This window comes from Lygodium microphyllum, chromosome 16 (genome assembly GCF_053477565.2).
Source record: "Lygodium microphyllum isolate KBCC chromosome 16, Lygodium_microphyllum_v1.1.10, whole genome shotgun sequence".
NCBI lineage: Eukaryota > Viridiplantae > Streptophyta > Polypodiopsida > Schizaeales > Lygodiaceae > Lygodium > Lygodium microphyllum.
In genome coordinates, this window is record NC_141150.1 from 47206260 (window position 1) to 47229206 (window position 22947).

Consider the following 22947-nt stretch of genomic DNA (forward strand, 5'->3'; position numbering starts at 1 on the left):
GTCGGCTCTAAGTGAAAGGCATCAAGGTAAAGTTGCAACAACTGAGGATGGTCTGCCAAGTCATCCTCTTCCATCCATTTAGCATCCATTGGTGAATAGTTGTGAAACTTCACCCAATAGCTTATGGAAGCTTTACCTTTGACCTTTTCTCTTTATGTGCCAAAATCTACTCGAATACCAATATCTCATTCAACTCCTCTACATTGGACTGAATTTCAGCAGATACATCCCTAGGCACATCAGCATAAAAAGGCCTCAACAAGCTCACATGAAAGACATAGTATATCCGCTAGTGTAGAGGCAATTTCCATGATAGCCAGCATTAAACGGAGCATTTGCATGACCAGCACTTATTCCTTGAGCCCCAAAAGCACGATCGGGTACCGATGCTTGCCCATATGCGTGATTTTGCACACTAGGCATCATACCGATGTCACCATACATCGGATTATGCATTCCATGAGCCATACCCGAGTACATTGGGTTATGCAAGCCATGCATTGGTTGCTGAAAGTTATGGGGAAGGTGTGCCATACATTCCTACATTCGGTCGCTGACCCACCATAGCATGAAAAATTGTGCTACCACCAAAGTAAGCTGGCTGCCTCAAATTCTCATGCAAACCTTGCTGTCCAAAAACCATAGGATTAGCATTTACATCATGAACTTGCATTTGCATTTCTTGCCCAACTGGCACCAATTGCTTTTGACCATGAGCATCTTGAGAAGGCTTTGGCTTGTTCTTCGGTGCATCTTGCTGTCCCGAAGTTCTAGAAGAGGATTTTCTCTTCTTGCCCTTGTTGTCCTTCGTAGGAGTGTTCAAAAACCGAGTAAACTGAGGATCTTTTGCCAATTCAGCAAAGATATTGGCTGCTGCCCTCATTCAATTCTTGAATGCATCATCAAATTCCATTTCCCCTTGCTGATCATCATCATCTTTCTGCATTGAGGGTCCAACATCTTGGCCTTCAGCCACATTTTCAGCATGCTGTCCATGATTCGTACCTTGTCCAAGATTAGGCATTGCATTTCCTTCTTCCCATGTGAAGGTGCATCATGAGAGGCATCATTACTGCTTGATTGCATCCCATTGTATGAAGACATCTTGCTGTAATTTCTCAGCTGAGCACAAAGATCAACACTAGCACAAACCTTTGGCTTGTCAGGTGCCTCGGGCCCACCAAATCAAGAGATTTGATGTATCTCGGCAATGGAACCATGAAACCAGCCTTCCTTCTTGAAATGGGTGGTGATAACCTGATTTAAGAGTTAATTACAGCAATAAATAAATGCACATAAAATGAAATACACACTTTACCATAACATTCTTGGACAGTAGACACCTTGTTGGCCCCAAAATTGGCACCCCTTGCGGTATTTCTTTAGCTTTCATTCAATTGGAAGGAGTACAACTTGAGATTCTTAAATCTCCTCCTGCTAACCAATTGCTCTTGCTGTCATAAATGTCCAGCAAGCCTTTTGGGTCATTTTACGCCTTGTTTCACCCAGGACTTCTTCTCCAATTTGACCCTTGGCTGGCCAAATGCTGCCCCAAATCAATTGGGAATGGGCTGGCTCCTGAAATCCCTTGATAATCTTCAATTATCAGCTGCTGATTTTAGTCCCTTGAGCCTTCAATCTTTGGCACGGATCCCAAGGTGGCTGCTAAACCCTAATTTTTACTGTGAATTAGGTTTTACTGCAGAAATTATAGATCAGCCCACCAAAAATGGCTGAGATCTCCTCCAAATGGCTGAGAATTGCTGAGAATGGTTGAGCATAGGCTGAAGGAGATGAGAGAATGCTGTAGAGAGAGAAAAATTTGAGATTTGTCGCGAAGAACTGATCAAAATCAGTTGCTGCCCTGCTGTACCAACCCTAAACGGATGCACCAACAAAAATAGGAGCATCAGACACTGTGATCTTCAGGAGAAAGTGCATCAGCAGCAATTGTCAGCTTCCCAAGGTCAAGAATATGCAATCTCCATTACCAAAATGGTCTCTAATGGCTGGGAATTGGCCCCAAAGCTGGCAGCAACAGTCCAACACCTCTTTCCAACAGCTCCAAAATGAAAAAAACGAGATTTCCCTCTCCCTTCATACCTATTTAGCCTTTCCCCCACTTGCATGGGAAAGTTTTGCCAAGTGGCAACTTTCTTAATCCATTTTCAGCAATTTTCAGCCACTTAATTAGTTTTCAGAATTAAATTAATTTTGAAAATTAATTTAACCCTTAATCCATGCCCAGAAAATTGACTTTGCCCATCCAAAAATTAATTGGCTAGGCCATTTGCAACTCAAAGTGGTCCCATGCATTAATTGACCCTTGGACAAGCATTAATCCATTAATTAATGCCTAGTCCCTAGTGTCACCATTGACACTTAATGGCCAATTAATGGTCCTAGGGGCAAACTGACACCAAAATTCACCTAGAATCTAACAAGTGTAACTTGTTTTAACTTTTGCTTTTGACGCCCATCTTTTTCACAGGGTCCTTCGGTCTTCAACTGTGAGAAAGTAGCTTGCACCTCACATGTGCATCTTTTAATTACACATTTGATTAATCCTTTCATCAAATGTCAATTAAACATAAGCAAAGCATCAAATTTTCACGTCCTCGTGACACCTACACTCAAGATAGCTTTATGGTTGCAGCTTTAGTACCCACACACAGACACAGGCATGACTAGCACATGCACAATAGCATCTTTGTGCACTTGCATGTATCAGTCACAAAGGCTGAAGTGGAACAAATCTTAAGTCAACCACAATAGCAAGAGTAGTGCATTTTTTATGCACATTACACATCTGCACTGAAGTTTGACTCACTGCTAATTAAGAAACCTCCAGACTTAAAGACCCTGTATGAAACTGTCATGATTTCACATGAATGGAGTATATTTTCAATGTCTTCATCAGCCAGAGAATCAAAAAAGTACATAAATGAGAATCTAAGTGTGCTTTTTAATGTTATTGTCTGCTTTTTTGTTGCTCCCTGCATACTGTATTAAGTCCTCCTGTATGTAACTGCAGAAATTCCCCAAGTATTTATATGGTTGATTAGCTGTAATAACTTCTCAATTTACAAACAGCTGGCTGAAGAAGCAGATGGTTTGGATCAACGCATCGTTGCTTTACGTGTGCAGCAAGAAGAGAGTGTTAAGAAAGACATTCTCAATGCCAGAGCGGAAATGGATGAAATTGTGTCAAAGTATGGGAGACTACTCAGTGACACTAATCAAGAGAAAAAGCCCGGAACCTTAGGTGATGCCATCAAAGCCATAGCTTCTGTTGTTGAATCTTACATGGAAAAATTTGGAAAGCTGGAGCAAAATGACACACAATTGGGAGTTCTAGAGAGGCCATCTGTGGGAGATCTTGTACATATTAAAAAGCTAGGCAAAAACCTAGCAACAGTGGTTGAAAGTGCTGCAGCAGAAGATGACGATAGTTTACTTGTACAGTTAGGCAGTTTGAAAGCTCGTGTAAAGCTACATGAAGTGGCAAAAATTGTAAAACAAGAGAAGGTACTTCACTTACTGACTTGAATGAAGATTTAAACATAAATATTTTTTAATGTGACAGTTGTTTAACTTGCTTTGATATTATGGTAGGATGTTTTCAACTATAACTTTAGTAGGGATTTTTGGTTATTGTACATCAAGTTTGCTTGAACACAACACAGAAGTTATTGTACTTCAGAGCGAATTTTCACGCCCATTTCTCTACATAAAGTCTTACAAAAATGTGTGCACGCACGCGCGTGTGTATATTGCATGTGCGTGTGTGCATGCGTTCTTTAGAGTTAAACAGTAGGCTCTTGGACAAGGTTAAGATCTCAATTGGCTAATGAGTGTAATGAGCACTTCATGAATGTTTCTCTCGGCCACCACTGACTTTGGCTGATGTCATGAATGCTTGTTCAATTTTCGATAGTCGATCTGATTATTGATTCCTTTGAGGTTGCTAAGCTGGAAGAGCCTTTCATTGATATTGAATTGGATGATGCACTGAAACATCTAGGCAAATGGAAATCTCCAAGGTGGGATGACCTAGTAGTGGAGTTCTATATGGCCTAGTGGATTCTGGAATGATTTGAAAGGCATAATATTGACAATGATTCGTTATGCATGGCAACATTTAGCACACCCTAAGCAATGGAAACATGGTCTCACATGTCAGACATCTAGAACTGTATTTCGGCATTTACTAGGATCTGGATTCTTCAGGTGTCTTTAGAGGACATCGCTTCTATTGGGGGAGAGGGTTGAATAAAGGAGGACGATCTTTATAGGACATTGCTTCTATTGGGAGATAGGGTTGAACAAAGGAGGATGATCTTTATCAGATTTGTAAGCTTTTTTGAAGAATTTTTGTAGAGAGTTGATCAGATCTGTAGGCATTATGAGAGTTTTGGGACATGTGTTTGAACTTTGATGTCTTTATTAAGAGTCTGATGGGGGGGAGAATTCTCTTTCTTGTCCGTGCGTGGGCCCACCTTTACTGTCCAAAATTTTTCTTTCAATTCTGTGTGCAATCGAATATCCATTCATAGTTATTAAATATCTGATGCAAAACCCATGCCAACTTACATTTAGTCACATTCAATTCTTGATCTGATAGAATGCTTTTCCTATTACCTCTTCTTGAGGCTAGCCCTTCCTCTTCCTTCTAGGAGGTCTTCTATCCTCATATTTCCAATTAAATCTATTTTGTGGTAGGCAAGCTGAGACTGTCTTCCCTGTCCTTCTAGGGTTCTAGTCTGTTTGGATGACTTTGTGATGGTGTTCTTGTGGTTTCTCTTGGCGTTACATCCACCATCCTAGAATGGAGTTGTTAGCAGTCTTGTGTCATGTATGGTCATCTCTTACTTATGAGCCTCAGTTTGAGTTACACAAGGACATTAGGAGCTCAGATAGTGTAATTGTCCGTCACTTTATTTGTCCCAAACATTGCAGGTGGAGATTCGTCCCTGCATTTGTCATCAGACAGCCTGTTTCTCTCATATCTGAGCAGTCATTTATGATTTATTGCCAGGGGTGGAATGGACTTTATCGGGCAGATGGGCAGCATTTGGTGCAGGGCATCTCGCATTTTTAGGCATTTATGTAGTCCAGGCTGCATTAGGTGCTGGCTGGCCAGTTTCAGCATTTTCATCTATTTATAGCTGCCTGCCCTCCCTTGTTAGACATTCAGTCACTTTCTATGCTAGCCCTTATCTTCTTCATGTCTCGCCTTCGTCTAGTGCCCTCAGTAATGTTTTGAGCTATGTGTAGGGGCTGATAGAGACCAGCCATCTATCATTCAAAATTCTGTCAATTTTGTTCCTCAGGTTTAGTGCGTTCCTTTTGTCTCCTCCTCCTCTTTCACCTTAACATCCGTGTTCATTGTTCTTTTCCATTGCATACTCACATATTATTTGCCTTGGTGGGAGCTAGATTTTGCTGAGGAGTCATCTTCTACTGTTTGTTATATCTACAACCTTTGTGTGTGTGAACGCACATCACTGTGTGTCAGCATGTGAACACACTTCACTGTATGTGTGAGCCTAGTGTTAGGATTTGGGGGAATCCCAAGACTATGTAATAATATCCCAACTACCACATGAATGTATCCACATTGGTGTACGTGCAAGGGTTCTCTCTCTCTCTCTCTCTCTCTCTCTCTCTCTCTCTCTCCTCGCAAAAAAAAAAAAAAAAAAAAAACCATGGAGCTTCAACCACCTTAGCTCCTCTTGTCATGTTAGCATATAGTGGTGTTAGAGCTACTCATTGCTGCTGTTGTCATTGAATGGAAGAGCTTCCCAACTAAGGGCATTGCCATGTGAGCTAAAAATGCACTACATGTTGATTGGCCACTAAATAGCCATAAAACAAGCTTAATGAATAGAATTACCAAAACTTTCATTAAAAGAAATGCGTTCCTAGAGAGTCTATGTCCCCATAAGCCAAATCCTAATTTGGGAGGACCTAGCAATGTGTTCCTAGAGAGTGTATCCCATAAACCAAAACCTAATTGAGGAGGACCCATCCATCTATAAATAGATAGGTTGCCCACCACTCAGCCTTAATCTTGTTTTGGTAGCTTGTAGGTACCTTCTCACTGCTGTCTACAACCCCGTTTGTAGAGGATATCTCCGGCAAAGTTGTCTATCATTGCTATCCATCATTAGGCGCATGCTATCCAGCCCCTATTTGCTGTTGGCAACTGTTTACAGCATGCTGCCACCATCGCTAGAACTACTGCGTTTATTTTTGATTTGCCTTCCAGTGCTTATGATTCGACCTGCATAGTTGACTTCGGCCTGCCACGTGGCAGCCAACCTGCGTTTTGCTGATCAGCTGCTGCCCAATTAGCCACCTCATCATAAAACCTGCATTTGGCTGATCTGCTTCATCACGAGCTGCCATGTCATCAACATCTGCTACATTTTGCTATTCCAGCCTCCTCCTACTTGTTTGTCATTGATCTGGCCATCACAAAGCTGCATTTGTTGTTGCTAGACACCTTTAGAGGTTGCTTGTTTTGTCTCGGGATCCATCAGAGTATGACATACTCTTTTTCCTATACTCTTTGACCCGAGCCTCAAGATAGGAGTTTGGGGGTCAGTTTTCACCTTGCATAGTATGCTTGTTGTATTGAGCATTGTATTTATTCATTCATTATTTGGCTTCATTATCTTTTGTGTTCATTGTCTTTGTGTTAACCCTAACCCTAACAGTTTTTCTTTATTAGTTTGCATGTTTGTCATATGATTGTGTTTGTCTTTTGTAGATGATCATTTCTTTATAACCATATCCGATTAGTTTGTCTTGCTTGTTGTTCTTCAACAATGTGCAACCCATGAGCACCACTATCGTGAAGATCTATAGGAGCGTAGTGCCACTTGTACTTGTTTTTTGCTCGTGATCAATGCAGCTTTGGTCACCATGCTTTCTCAATATCAACTCCAAACATGTTGCCTTGTCTCATCACACGTGATTCACACATTGTTGTCCTATCTTGTCAAACATGACTCACACCCTTCCTATCCATTGTTTGTGGTCTGTTAGTTGTCCTATTTGATAACTTCATGCAATCGCATCCAATCCCTAGTCGTGCTAGGACGTCACCAAACTGCCACAATGTAACTTAGCTACTGACACATCTACCCTAGCATGCCTGGATTTGCTACATACCCACATAAACTATGCCATTACACAATGCTGACCTACATTGTGTGAACCACCTATGTGTGCCATGTCATCAACCTCACTATTGGGCTTGTTCGTCAATCCTTTTCGCCACTTCAATGTCACTTGCCCCTCTACTTCAACTTGCATGCAAAACAACTCTGTTAACATTGATCTCAACTAGCTTTGCACATTGCCTCATAGCACCACTACTTTCCAATGTTGAGTACTGTTCTATTCTGGCACCTCGTCCACAATCTATGCCTGCCTACGTTGTCACCTTGGAGGTCTTGTTTGCATTGATTGCCACCACTACATCATCTTCAATTCTAGCCAGTGATGCATCTATTTTAGTCTCTTATGATCATCAAAATCACATGTTGTCGTGACTTTGATCTCGAGTGCTGCCTCGATTCAACACTTTGCTAAAAAAACTGGCGTCATACAATTGCGTCTACTATCGCATGTTGAGATACTACATCACCATTGAGAAGTTATCCATTGTTAGATTCTTGATATGAAAGACAAAGTTCTAGCTCATCATGATGCTGCAAGGTGCATTAAAAGTTAGTTCCATAGAAGAACCAAAGCAAGATTGGCTTGAAAAGAACAAGAATGCTCTAGCATCATTGTGCTCCGCCTCTCCAATAATGTGCTCCATCATTTGGACCTTACTAAAACAACAAAAGAGGTATGGGAAAGTCTTCATACAATGTTTGGGGGTGACATTAGTAACTCAAAACTATTCTTGAAAATGCAATTGTTAAGTATTTTGTATTATCCATTTGAATCTCTTAAACAACACAACAATCACCTCGTTCTTCTCTTTCAATAATCAAGTACTCTTAGCAGTCATCTAGATAAAGACAAGAACAAGGCTGGTCTCCTAAATAGTTTGCTAAAGAGGATAAATATAGTGAGACTATGACTACTCTTAAAGTGACTAGAGAATGAAATATGAAGAAATCATCGCCATGACAAGAGACAAGTTGCCGGTTATGCTACTTAAGGGTTGTGGTGTAGTTATTAGTATGCTAATTAGCAATTGGACTATGATTGCCTACATGCTTGGTAATAATTGTCTATGGGCTATATGCTATTTAGCATATTTGTGGCCTATATGATAGTGAACAGTTGTATATTAATTAGTAGCTATGTTTGCTAGTTAGCAACTGCGTGTTTGTCTACTAATTAGTAGTTGGATTGTAGTTGCCTACATGTTTGTTAGTAGTTGTCTATGGGCTGCATGCTAGTTAGTAGATTTGTGGGCTATATGGTAGTTAGTAGCTACATGCTAATTAGTAGCTTTGTCTACTAGTTAGCAACTTCTTGTTTGTCTAATAATTAGCAATTGGATTGCGGTTGTCTATATACTTGTTAATAGTTGTCTATTGGCTCTATGCTAGCCAACAAAGCTGCCTTGGACTGCATGGTAGTGAGTAATTATATACACACACATGCTAAGCATAATAAACACTATTTGTTAACAACTTAATGTATATGCTAACTAGCATAGTTATATATTCTATGAGTTAACTACCTAACATACGTGATAGCTAGCACATTGGCTAACTATTATTAAGGTAAAATCTAGGCTAACTAACATAGTTAGCATATATGCTACTTGTTTACTACCTAACATATATGCTTTCTAACATATAGGCTATTTGTTAACTAGTGTGTACATGTTAAGTGTTAAAAAGCTAATGTATATGCTAATTAGCATGTACATGTTAAGTGTTAACAAGGTAACATGTATGCTAACTAGTATATATGTTAGCGATCAAGAAGCTAATATACATGCTAACTAGCATATATACTAACTGCTAACTAGATAACATATGTGCTAACTAGCATGTAGGCTAGCTATTGACAAGCCAACATATAAGCTAAATAGTATATATGCTAACTGTTAGCATATATATTACCAATAACATCATGCAAATTAGCCTCATAAGTACTAAGCATACAAAATACTTGTAACTATTATGCATTGATATTCTTAACTATTAGTAGTAACAGTAATGGTGTCTGAGTTACCTATGCTTTGTGGACCATGCTCTATTGTGCACTCACTAGAATCTTTGTTGAACAATAGGGGGACACAATGTGTCCTTGTAGTGCAAATGGATGCAAATCACATGGCATGATAAGTGTGCTTACATGGCATAACTACTAACATTGGGGCTTTGGCAACACAAAAGGACATCCAACGCACATATTCCTTACAAAGTTATGTTGTTTGCATTAGTTAGCACCAGAGAAGTTGTTGAATGGAAGAAACAAGGTCCTTGCCCTCCCTCAACTCTATGCAACATCTCTATCAAGACTATGTATTACATCTACAACTCTTGAAGTGCATTCTTTTGTAGCTCAATATCAAGCTACGATGCATTAAATGCATCTAGGCAATTGATCAACTAGAATGCATGAACGTGAAACAACATAGGAAGTAATTTAAAGAAATCAAGAAAATTTAGTAACCTGAAAGTATGTGCAAATAAAGGCATAAAAGCGTGCTCATTATAGAAAGATCTTTTGTATAAAGACTCATTGTTATTATAATTCTTATAAAAAATTATGTATAAAGTAAAAGCATGGGCCCAAAGCTCATAAAAATATTGTGTGGGAAAGGAAGGTCAATACCTTTGTCCCATTCTCAAAATTGAGAGCTCTTTAGATCCTAGTCTATGTATGCATTTTGATTTTCAAGAAAGGAAAAGGAGGAGGTTTGCCAGGTGATATGAGGAGGTGGGTGGTTGTAACCCCCTTTCCCCTTTATCTACTCAGCTCACATGTCACTTTTTCTCTTCCATTTTGACATAACTCTCATCTCTCTTGTTCTTCTTTTTTTCTCTTATGCCTCATTGTGAGATCTCATGGATAGTGAGGATGAAAACATTGCCCAATCTTTTGTATGCCTATCTTCTTGTGTGTCATGAGAGCATGTTTTTTGGTGAAGAGGAGAGTTTTCTTGCAGGATTTGCAGCTAGCAAGTGTAGTTGCAGCCTCTTCTTGTCCAATTCGAGCTTCACATCGTGCCATGGCAGGATTCTAAAGCAAGTAATTAATGTTTTAGAGTACGAGAAAGGAAAATAAAAATCATTGAAAAAAAACAATTTGTTGCAAGATGAAGGGAGGCATGAGGAGGGGGCACCTATTGGAGAGACAGAGGGGGAGATCTTAGTGCTGAGGATCATCGCCTGCAAGCTCATCATCATTGCCATGAGTTTGCTTGTATTCAAATCATCATCATCGCCACCCTCTAAATTATTGCCATCATCTCTAAGATCATCGCCTTCCCTATATGATCATCTTGCCTGTAATCATCATTGCCTTCATTCTAGTGATCGATCCTATGTAATTCATACTCGTTCCTGCATTGTGAAACCCAAGCTCCAGCATGTCATGAGATCATGGCAGTTTCTTCTCCTATATGATGACAAAAAGAAGCCAATCACATTACCCTTTTCTTCTAAACCTTAGTTCCAAGGTTAATTGAAGGGGCAATTAAAGCCTAGTACATATGCCAAAGGAAGCCAAAACAATAGTTTGAGAATGAGGACTGGAAGTATCACGGATAAGAAGAGGGAAATGATTGCTGAGTGGAGGACTGATGACTGATCATCATTTTGCTATTACTGGACTATATGATAGACCCCTCCAAAGATGCATTCTCTTCTGCAAGCACGTCTCCCAGGCCGCAATGCATACACGAGTTTCAAGTAAGTGTCGACTCTATTTATCATTATGGACTTGGAAATGTGTCAATTTCTCATATCTAAAATTTTCTACCACTCCAAGAAAGTCTATTTTTACACTTGTCTATTTGTAATCATGATCTTTGATTTTTATTCAAATTTTTGAAATTGAAGAAGCATAAAAAAACATGTCAAAATCGTCTAAAATGCGCTTTGAACTTTTTTAAAGAAAATATGAAATGTGTATTTCAGAGAAAAATGGAAACTCATGGATTAATTGGTTTTTATAAATGAAAATATTTTCAATATTTTGATATATGCTAGAACAAGAGAATTTGGGTTAGAAAATCTTGAAATGAGTTTTATATTATATTAAATAATCTCTTTAATAATGAGAAATAATGAAAGATATTCATGCTAAGGATTTCTATATCAATGTTTAATAATTATTCGCGAGAAGTAGTTTGGTGGTATGGTGGTCAGTCTTAGTACCATGTCAGAAAGGTGTGGAGCAATGGAAGCAAACAGACACTGCTGATAGAAATTGCAACGAATACAAAGAACAGAAACAAACAGAGAATAGACCCAGGAAATGGAATCCACATATACCAAGGCTCAAGAGTAGTAGAATGGTATGGGCTGAGGACAGCCAACAAAGAGCAGTAGTCTCCCTCTCTCCAATGGAAGTAGTGTGCTCATATCTGATGAATACTCTGGATGAATGAGAGGAGGGGGAAGCCTATAAATAGACAATAATAAATAAATCAAATAATGCAGGCAACCAGCATTCAATGTGGCAAATATAGGTTGTAGTTAATGCATCTGACACAAAAATGAAAGGCACTTTGGCTGGTGGTCCTGGCACCCAATATAAACACTCTAGCACCTAGGATATGTACTCTACTAACAAGATCATGGTCGGTTATCTGCTCGGATGACATTTTGGATTTTGTTGACTATATGGACTGTCTTCAATCAAGCATTGTTTGCACTTTTTCCTAGGTGAAGCAGATGAATCTGCATTACTTTATGTTTTCCAATTTAGTTTTACGAATGAAGTTTGTACATGTAGGAATTGTGGATGTCTGTGTGCATGTATCGCTAGATGCTATGTGCAAGATCAAAACTCAAGCAAGACCTCAAAGTGCTTTGTGATAATTGTCATTTGTGCCACTGATTTCTATCCTTTCCCTGTACTTTTTGTTCAGGTTGTTGCAAGTTATCCCAGGAGCAAAGGAAGTGGTATGCAAGGCTCCACTGAGAGTGGGGAGAGGAGTTTTGGTGCTGCAGTTCAAACTTCAAGAAATACAGTTGACTTGCGTGGGTTGCGAGTGGACAGTGCCCTCTTACAGCTTGATGTTGCAATTCAGAAGTGCAGGCGAATGTCAGTTCTGTTTGTAGTTCATGGAGAAGGAACTGGTGCTGTGAGATCTGCAGTGCTGCAAAAGTTGAAGGGGCACCCACGGGTTGTCAAATTTGACCAGGAAAGTCCAATGAATTTTGGTTGCACAGTCGTTTATGTCAAATGAGACTTAAAATCAAGAGCTCCTTTACAAAAAGCTAGCATACCAACTCAGTTGATGCTTGTTTTCCATGCTTATAAAGTTTAAGGGATCTACAAAAAGTAGAATGGATTATTGAAAATGGTCAGTTCAGAAGATGATGAATGTATTAGAGATGAGAAGGTGCTCCTAAGAGTTTAAAAATATGGGAGAAAGGAATTGACTCTTGCTGAGTATGTTGGGATGGATAAGGCTGCTCAATTGTTTGATGTACATTTGTTAGAGATGCAATAGCTCTGTACCTGCTTATTACATCAAATCCATTTGCTGCACTAACTTTGCAAGGTGAGCAACCAGGAATGGAATTATAAAGAGACTTGTCTCTCACCTTTTTGGTGCAAATAATGCCTCTTTGTATACATGTAGAGATTCTAAGATTTCACCCCGACTTTGATCAGAACGGAATGGATGGTATTTTACTCATCCTCAGAAAGCTAATTCTGTTATTGTCAGATTATGTTTTGCAAATGGCTTTGATATGAGGGTGTTAATAGTGTGATATGTGCTAGACACTTTGGGCAGGTGATGATGCAGTTATAGTCTTGAATGATAAATGAATCTTGCCGGCTAATGATATTTTTAGCCTTGTGAACATTGTTACTAAGAGGGTTATCTGTTGTCCCCATTCTTGAGGCAATGTCTTTACACCTTCCTAAATGCATTGTTTGTGGGTCTTCAGTACTCATATAAGTATGATAAAAAACATCAGCCAATGGTTTTAGGATACACAAATGAGCTAGTTTTGTATGCAGGCTGAGCTTCCAAGAACTTTCAGTTCAAAATGTTAGAGACTATATGAGCTGCCTAGGGTTGCTTTATGTCTCATATAACACAGACTCCAGTATCTTTGCCCGGGATGAGATGTTTGGCCTTAGGGCCCTTCTTAAGGAAGTGCTGCAATTGAGTAAATATGTAGTGAACTGGACAGTACTGGTCCCATGTCGTCACATGGTCCAACATTCCATTTCTGCACTATTTATCTTTGCCCGGGATGAGATGTTTGGCCTTAGGACCTTTCATAAGGAAGTGCTGCAATAGAGTAAATATGTAGTGTACTGGGCAGTACTGGTCCCATGTCATCACATGGTCCAACATTCCATTTCTGCACTATTCAGCATTGCTAACCAACCTATAAACCAAGTAAAATCCATTACAAGGAAGATCAAACTTTGTAAGATATCATCTCTTGTTGCTTCCTTGGCCCAAGCTTTCAGCTGCTATTGGGACATTATCTTGCCCTTAAGAGTACTCACAAATGCACAATCGTTGAGATTCCTTAGGTGTTTGCATGATGTGGTCTCTCAGCATATCTTTCGTTGGTCCTTTTGTTTTTGCTGGGGTTTGGGATTCCTTAGGTGTTTGCCCGATGTGTTAGAATTGCCAATTCTGGGCAGTGCCCATGTAATTTGTGTGGTGTTGACACTTATTAAAGTGTCCATGTAGTGTGTGTGTACCTAGTCTCTTTAGACACTAGGGATTGAAGTAAGTTAGCCTAACTCTAGTTAGTTGGTGGAAGGTTGGTTAGGTCAACCCTTGACCTAACTTAGGTTGTACCTCCGCTCTATCTTTTCAGTTAAGCAAGTACACTCTACTCTCTTGCTTCAGCTCACTCACCACCATTGTCTCGTTTCTCTCTCCTAGGTTTTGCTGCCAGTAGCTTTAGCTTGTGCTCGGTGTGAGCAGAACATTTGCTGAAGATTGAGCTGCTATATACACAACTGCTAATCTTGCCAGCTCCAACTGAGCCGCTTGCACAACTAGTTTGTCAGAGGCGCCACCTACTGCGCTACCTCAGTTAGCCACTGTCCAGCCAGTTGCCCGCCAAAACCACCTGTGCCACTGTCAGATTGTTGGTGCTCTGACCTTGCTGGGCTGCTGCTCTGACCTTACTGTGTTGTTGTTGAGCAGCTGCAGCTCGCGCCGCCCAGTAGCGCTTTCAGAGCGCTCAGCAGCCCCAATTAGCCCTGTCCACCTGTGCTAGAAGCGGCATGTTTGCCTGAACCTGTTCCCCAGTGGCTAGCGTTCTTCTGAGCAACACCAACGTTGCGGCCCCTGCTGCGTGGCCTTCTGATCAGCCACCTGTGCTGTCCAGCACCACCCAGGGAGCCGCCTACTGTCTCCAGCGCAACGCCAGCTCTGCTTGGTTGCCCTACCCTGCTGGTCATCGTTGTTGCCTCTGGCCACCGCCTTGTTGCCCTAATGCTGCCGCTGCATCTTGGCCTCTGCTAGCCAGTGCGCCACACCAACTCCCTCCGACAGTCTCTCTACTGCTAGCATTGCTGCCACTTGAATCGCTCAATCAGCTGACTGAGTTGTCATCGAGTCCCAAACACTGCGCGCTTCTCGAGGTGCCCAAAATTCGGGGTTTTTCATCGACATAACTGCCAACGCGCAAATTGGACACCTGGCAACCTGACGTTGTACAATTTCTTCCTGATTTTTGCACGAAATTCGGGCTTTTTGGACTAGAGGCTTTAGCGCGCATCACAAGGAGATTCCAACTGTTTGGCAAGTATCCCGACGTGAAATTTTTGCAGAAGTTCAAACTGTAAGGTATCAAATTCTTTAAAATTTTGTGAAGAAATTTGGGGCTTTTACTTGACATACATTCCAAGGTAGATACTAGGTGGTATAGCAACATTAAGTTGCTGTTACAGTCAAATTGGGCAGAAAATATTGGGAAAATTTTGTAAATTTTGGTAAGACTCTAGATTAAATTGCTCTAAATTGTATTTTTGGGCATGCTTTACCTAACAAGTGCAGTATGACAGATTCCAATTGCTGTTCACCGTTGGCAAGTATCTCAAGGCAACATTTTTGTAGAAATTCGAACTGTAAGGTATACATTTCTTTAATATCTTTAAAATTTGGTGAAGAAATTTGGAGCTTTTGTTATATGTGGATTCCAAGGAAAATGTCGAGTGGTATAACAAGATTAAATTGTTGTTATAGTCAAGTTGGGTAGAAAATTTTGTAAATTTTGGTGAGATTTGGCATTAAATTGCTGTAAACTGTATTTCTAAGCATGCATTACAAAAACAAGTGCAGTACATAATCACATTTCTATCATTTGTGGGCTAAGTGATGTTTTAATACATTGGGCACATTTAACATATTTGCGATAGTTTAATACTTACCTTCTAATCTTGCGAGGATTTTTGGTACTCGGAGGAGTACACTCTATACTTCAACATTGAAGTATTTGGCTGCTGATTTTTGTGCATAATTGACAGTATGGGACATCAAGGGCATAATGATCAACGATCATTGGTGTCCTCACTCAAGAGGACAAACTTGATGGCTTAAGCTACCCATTGTGGGGTTTCATGGTTTCCAACCTTCTTGTGGCGAAGGGTCTATGGGACTATGGTACTAGTGATCAGTAGTGGCCAGGAGGTCTTGCACCTCAAACACCTCAATGTAGTGCTTCAGGATAGGTTGTTGGTACTACTGTTGCTCCTTTTACTGAGGATTAGCGAAAGTGGAACTCCAAGGATGTACTTGTACTATCTTTGATTGCCTTGTTAGTGAAAAGGGCATTATTTCGCACATTTGGTCTTATAGGATCTCAAAGTTTGCTTGGGATGTGCTTAAGTGTATATTTGCAGTATGCAATGAGACCAAGATATCCTATATTCGTAGAGAGCTGCGCAATGCGAACATGGATGAGGTTGATGCTATGACCGATCTCTTTACAAATATACAGGACCTGTATGAGTAGCTGCTCAATCTTGATGAGGTAATTAAGGATGCTAAACTAGTAAACATCACACAGAATTCTCTTCTTGAGTCATATCTTGGTTTCCATACCTCCTTGATATTGTCTTTCGGGCTGCTTGGGGGGGAGGGGCGTGCAACAACCGCTTACATTTGTGGAGTTGGAAGGCATCTTATTGCAAGAGGAACACACTCCAAAGAATGTTGCATTGTGTCCTGGTGTTGTGGCTATGCTTTCAAAGTATAAAAGCAAAGGAAAAGTGAGGCAAAATGGAAAAAATCAACAAAGGTTGATGCTGGACAAACAAGGCTGTCTAGTATATAGAAAAGTCTAAGAATAATGGAAAACATCATTATGCAAGGGGGGGGGGGTGTGCAATAACCCCTTACATTTGTGGAGTTGGAAGGCCTCTTATTGCAAGAGGAACACACTCGGAAGAATGTTGCATTGTGTTCTAGTGATGTAGCTATGCTTTCAAAGTACAAAAGCAAAGAAGTTAGGCAAAATGAGAAAAATCAACAAAGGTTGATGCTGGACAAACAAGGTTGTCTAGTATATAGAAAAGTCCAAGAATAATGGGAAACATCATTACTGCAAGAAGCTTGGTCATTATATTGATGAATGAAGAAACGATTGGCTAAAGAGGTCCTTGGTTTGGTTGTTCAAGAGACATTAGTTGGCAAATATATTGATGGTGATGCATCAACCAACTTTGTGGAGGAGGACTATGCATTTCTCACAAGCAATTTTGATTCTTCAATGCGTAATTCAACATTTAATGTTGCTGAAACGTAATACACATAGTATTTTGAGTCTTGATAGTGGGGCATCAAAGCACACCACTTTTAGGAAGTGTCTGTTTATCTCTTTGCATTTGACCTCTCTTAGGAAGTGTGTTACATGTGCAAACAACGCTAGTTATGATGCATGTGGCATTGATTTATCATGATTATTGCAAATGGTTATGATTTCATGCTTCTAGATGTCTTGCTTGTACTTGGCATTGCAAAGAATTTGTTGTTTACCTCTACTTTTAATAAGCATGGCTTTCAGGTAATCTTTGAGGATGACAAATGCATTATCAGAGAGAGATGGATTATGCACTCAGGCTATTTAGCACCTTGTATAAGGGCCTCTTTTTGTTGGATACGAATGATGAACAGTCTCATGATGCTTTGGTAATTACTACTCTTTCATTGGCAATGCAAAATGTGGAGCTATGGCATACCCACTATGGACTTATGGACTTTGGTAGTTTCATGACCATTCAATGGTGTTAGATGGTAGATGTACTGCCTCCAATGAAGGCCCCACCTTCTCATGTATGAGAGGGATGTATTTTGAGTAAAATGCACATGTTTTCTTTTAAGAAGGATAGTGTAGTGCGTGCTTTTAAAGAAATGTAGCTTATTTACTGCTATGTTTGTGGTCCCATGACGACACATGCACTTGGGGTTATCTTTATTTTGTTATCTTTATTGATGATTACTCTTAGTATACATGGGTGTATGGGACAACTTTTTTGAATGGGCATTTGCATGAGGATATTTATGTGTCACAACCTCAAAGGTTTGTGATTAAGTGAAAAGAGCACATGGTTTGCAAGTTGCATAAGGCACTTTATGGTCTCAAATAGACTCCTTGTTCAAAATAGTTCCACTATCCCCACTCTATATACATTAAGAATGAAGGGGGGGGGGGGGGGGGGTGCACTTGTTGATTATCATTCTTTAAGCGGATGACATGCTGCTCATTGGACCTACAGAAGAAAAAATTACAAATGTCAAGGTTGAATTGAAACTTGCATTTGCTATGTAAGGTATGGGTTGCCTACTTTTTTATTTGAAAATTCAGTTTATCCAAAAGTAGCTTGGCATTATCGTGTCATAGTCAGAGTATGTGGACAAGCTATTACATAGGTTTAATATGCAAGATAGCAAACCCATGTATACTCCTATGGAGCCACGCTTTCTATGCATGACGGTGAAGAGATATTTGATATTGTAATTTACATTCAGAATGTTGGCTGTCTTATTTACCTTTGCAATACATGCCCTAACATTCAGTATGTAGTACTTGGGTGAGTAGGTATATGCAGAGCCCATAGACCATAAATTGATAATCTGTTAAGTGGATCTTCTAATATTTGGACTCAATCATATGCATTATTGTTTTCCAAGGGGGGAGACTTGCACATACAGGCTTACTATGATTTAGATTGGGATGGTGATGCATATACTAGGCAGTCTACTAGTGGATGCTATTTCTTTGTGGGCCGCTCATGCATTTCATGGCTTAACAAGAAATAACCTAGAGTGGCTACCTTGTCTCTTGAGACTAAGTACAGGGCACCCTTCACAGCAACATTTGAATATGTATGGCTACACAATCATTGTCTGATTTACATTTACCATTGGAGGGTTCTATGTCCATTCTTTTTGATAGTGAGAGTGCTATTGCAACAACATGAAATCGTGTGTCTCATGCTCACGCAGAACACATTGGGGTACATTACCATTATATTAGAGAGAGATGTTATCCATGAGAAATCAATTTGATGTATGTATCCACCCAGGAAAACGTTATAGATTTTCACCAAGGCATTACAACACAAGAAGTTTGAGGCTTTTCGAAAGTCCTTTAACTTATTATCCTTTGGTGATTGATCATCCTTGTACTTCACCACATTGGCATCGTAGAGGGGTGTTAGAATTTGCCAATTCTGGACAGTGATCATGTAATTTGTATGGTGTGGATACTTGTTAAAGTGTCAATGTAGTGTGTGTATACCTAGTGTCTTTAGACATTAAGTAGTGACACTAAGGACTAAAGTTAGCCTAACTTTAGTTAGTTGGTGGAAGGTTGGTTAGGTCAATCTAACTTAGGTTGTAACTTTACTTGATCTTTTCAGTTATGCAAGTATACTCTACTCTCTTGCTTCAACTCACTCATTGTCATAGGCTTGTTTCTCACTTTATAGTTGGTGCATTATGTCACATGATGGGGTTCCTTCAAAATATCTTTTATTGGTTCTACTTTTGTTTTTGGTGTTTTAATGGGGGGAGAGGAGGTAGGGGGAGTTGTTGCATGGATTCAACAGAGGAGATTGAAGCATAACAATGCAACGAGGAAGATGGGTTGAAAATGTCTTGTTCATTTGCACCTTTATCAAGGTTTGGTAAAGCATGCATTCAATGTAGGGGGATGGAAGCACATTCGATTGAATGTCAAGGGATGGCATGGTATGTATGTAGAAATGTGACTACAGATGAACCATAATGCATGTTTATGAACTAATACTATGTGAAGATACAAATTACATGCATATTGGGTATTTACCACTTTAAAGGAGGTGAGTATCTAAAAGAAAAAAACATGTCCATTTTGCTACACGAAGGAAAAGGTTCATTTTGCTGAACGAAAGTAGAAATACCAAAGTAAGTTCTCAAAGTAGTATACATCAATTTTTTGTTATTCACACTCAATCATACAAAGAAAGGTGTTGTTATTGCAAGGGCTTGCCAAGATAAGGGTAAACTTACATTCAAATGTGTACAGAAGGTGACTTGGCCATGGACAAAAGTGAATGAAAGGATAATAACTGAGAGAATTCACATAGCAATGCATCAAACCTCTAAGTTGGTTAGTGTGAAACTTTGATTCTATCATTGTTTGTATGACATATGTTGTACATAATGGATACTCTAAGCAAAAGTTGTACTTCCAAGTCTAATGCAAAATGTATTTTTCTTCAATGGGTTAGATTAATAGGGTTTTCTTCATTAGGTTGGTTTAAGGTTTGGCATAGAGTTGCAGAGGCTAATGCATAATAGAATTTACTTTGTTAGGTCATATTATCATTTGGTAAATATTTTACTGATTTACTCCACAAGTCAGAAGTGTGCGCATACATGAGTGTGGTGGGTATGTTGATTTACTCCACAAGTTAGAAGTGTATGCATACACGAGTGTGGTGGATATACTTTAAGATATGTATAGGTATATGTGCTAGATGTATACGTGGATATATGCATACATGTTTATCTATATGCATACAAGTTTATGTATAAAAACACATGTATTTGTTTTTATAGACAAACATGTATGCATACAAGTTTATCTATAAAATCAAATGTATTTGTCCATGCATCGTATACAAGGTATATGGAGAGGTGTATATGCTCATATGTATGCATGCTGTCATCTACATTTTGAAGATGTTAGTGCATGTAGCCATGTGGGCCTATAGATAGTGGACTTCGGTGTGTGTGCGCACGCGTGCGTGTGCATGCATGTATTTGTATATATAAATGCACTTTTGTATGTGTGTGTGTTTTTTTTGGGGGGGTTTGAAATAGATAATGAGTAATATAAGAATTATAAGCAAATAGTATAAATTCCAATAGGGTCAATTTAAAAAACATGAGAACAAAGAAATTAATTTTAGGATTTAAACTTAAAAGGCATAATAAGAACTATAAAAAAAGACATGCCAAAATTGGGATGAGGTTTTGAGGTGAAGCCTAATAAGATTAAGCACATACTTTCTTAGCCAATTTTATGGCTTCACTTCTATAGGTGATGACAATACATAGATTAAGACCCTTAGAATAGGGTGCATTACCAGTAATTACTTCAACCAAGCAAATAGAGATTTACTCCATGAGTTAGATGCATGTATGCTTGCACACACAAGTGATGGGAATATGTGTATAGAGAAATATATTAGAAAATGTTAGTTTTATTTTTTATATGCATATTAGATGTGCATATATTTGCATGTACACACACACACACTCTATGTGTGTGTGTGTGTGTACATGCATGCCTCTGAATATATGTATATTATGTATAGCTACATGTAACTAGACATGTATGTGTGTGGGTATGCATGAACACACATGCATGTGCACATGCATGCATGCTTGCACACATGCACACATTTCAATAAATGAGTTAATAATGTGTAAAAAGTATTCATGTACATATGTAAGTTAAGGAATAAATGAATGAGGGGTGAAAAAATTACAAAAGTTGATAGTGACATTCAACAATATCTTGTAATAGAAGGTGCATAGAATTGATCAAAGCACCTTGTAGGGGAGAAAGGAAGAAGAAAGTCATACAAGGTCTACTTGAGGCCAAAATGACCAATGAGACCAAAATGATGATGTCAACTAATCCATGGTATGCCTCATCATGGATAAGAGAAGTATAGAAGAAAGTAGTCATACATGAAGCAAGAGCCATAACATCTAAAATATCCAACATAGGGTTAGTGGTGGATGGATTCTAATACATCTATGATGGCGTCTCCTAAGGTGAAACAATAATGGGAAATCATAGCTTAGATCCATGGATAGTTTCGAGGGTGGTGCATAGCGCTAGAGAATAAGGGCTAGTTAGCTCAACATAGCTTCATGGTTCTATTACTAGTCACCTCAAATGGTTCTCTAGTCAATAAGGTAGGTGAAAGGGTTGGAGCTTGTTAGTGGTGGCGATAGGGTCATGAACAAGTTTGTGATTGTTGGTCTTCTACCCAAAGCACTCACTATTGAGTGTCACTTATTTGTTATATGGAGTACTTATTCCTACCATTGGTTTTTTTATACTCAGTATATCCAACCACTACTACAATTGGAGGTCATGTTAGTGAACCTTGGTCTTTATGGAGTTTGTGGAAATCAATCCCAGGAGACATATCTTGAATGCCATGATCTAATATTGTATGCCACAGCCATGCTACCTTCCAAGGACCCATATAATATATCAAAGTTATATTGATGCAAAGAAGCCATTAAAACAAGGGAATGTCACTTCAAAAGTTTATGTAAATCTCAAGATTCCAAGATGAACTAGGGTGACTAGTGTATCAAAAAGTCATAACTTCATCTTGGCTCCTATGATTGGATGAGGGTGCAATATCTCTTTAAGAAAGCAAGGATTGTGAATGCTCTTGTGTGCATAACATGAGCAACTCTTCTTATTATTGAGAATAGCAAATGATACTTGCCCATAAGTGGCTTTGTATGAGAGATATGACAAAGGTGTATGCTCTAGAAGCTCTAGGAAGAGATGTCCAAAATCCCATAAGCATGGTGAGGAATAGTGGTACTACCCAAAAGCTATATAAGCATGTTTTGACACTCATTTCAAAAAATATGGTACAATCAATTTGAGTCACTCAAGATTGTGTTTATAAGTCCAAACTAATCTATCTTGTAACCTAATTCACTTGAGTTACAATTTCTCATTTTGATAATGTCGTGCGTTTAGCTCTAGATCTGTGTTTCTTAATATGGTATTAGAGCCATGGCAAGCTAGTTCTAGTGTCACTAGTGAGTCGTATTCTAGGGTAAATGGATAGTAGGAGTTGAACCCACCTTAAGGCCCTCTGCCATATCCATACCTTAAGCCCATCCTTCTCTACTTAGCATCTCACTATCTTTTCAACTCTTGTCATTATTGATTGGTAAGGTCGGAAGGATTGATTACTCTCTTCCCTTTCACTCCAATTTAGAAATTGCTTTTTCAATGGGAGAGACATTGCTTTTGAGAACTTTCCATGGATCAATAGAGAGACTTATTCCTTTAGCAGTTGGTCTCAGTTCACCATCTTTCTCATAGTACTCATGAATTGATTCTAGTGTTTTGCCCTGAAACGTTTGTATGGAAACATTTCTTTTGCTTGACAGCTGGCTGGCTGGAGGGGCTGCCTTCTACTGCTATACAATACGACTGCTTGGCCTTGCATCTTCCTCTTCTTCTTCATCGTCTGCCTCTTCTTGTGGTT

At 39.3% G+C, this 22947-nt stretch overlaps 1 protein-coding gene across 3 annotated transcripts in view; it reads left to right on the forward strand.

Annotated features, from left to right (window-relative positions):
* Positions 1–17610, forward strand: part of LOC148022780 (DNA mismatch repair protein MutS, type 2) — a 49395-nt gene extending 31785 nt beyond the window's left edge. Inside the window, exons 3-6 of one of the 3 annotated variants that reach the window (XR_015693544.1) lie at positions 3094–3528; positions 12083–12847; positions 15208–15275; positions 17208–17610. Coding sequence is in view for 2 of the 3 variants with exons in the window: in XM_087695715.1 (XP_087551841.1) it covers positions 3094–3528; positions 12083–12403 (756 nt within the window). In the remaining variant the exon portion in view is untranslated. Of the gene's footprint in view, positions 1–3093; positions 3529–12082; positions 12889–15207; positions 15276–17207 lie in introns of those variants that run through there. The other 2 variants (XM_087695717.1, XM_087695715.1) reach the window with 2 other exon arrangements.
* The last annotated feature ends 5337 nt before the right edge of the window (positions 17611–22947 follow it).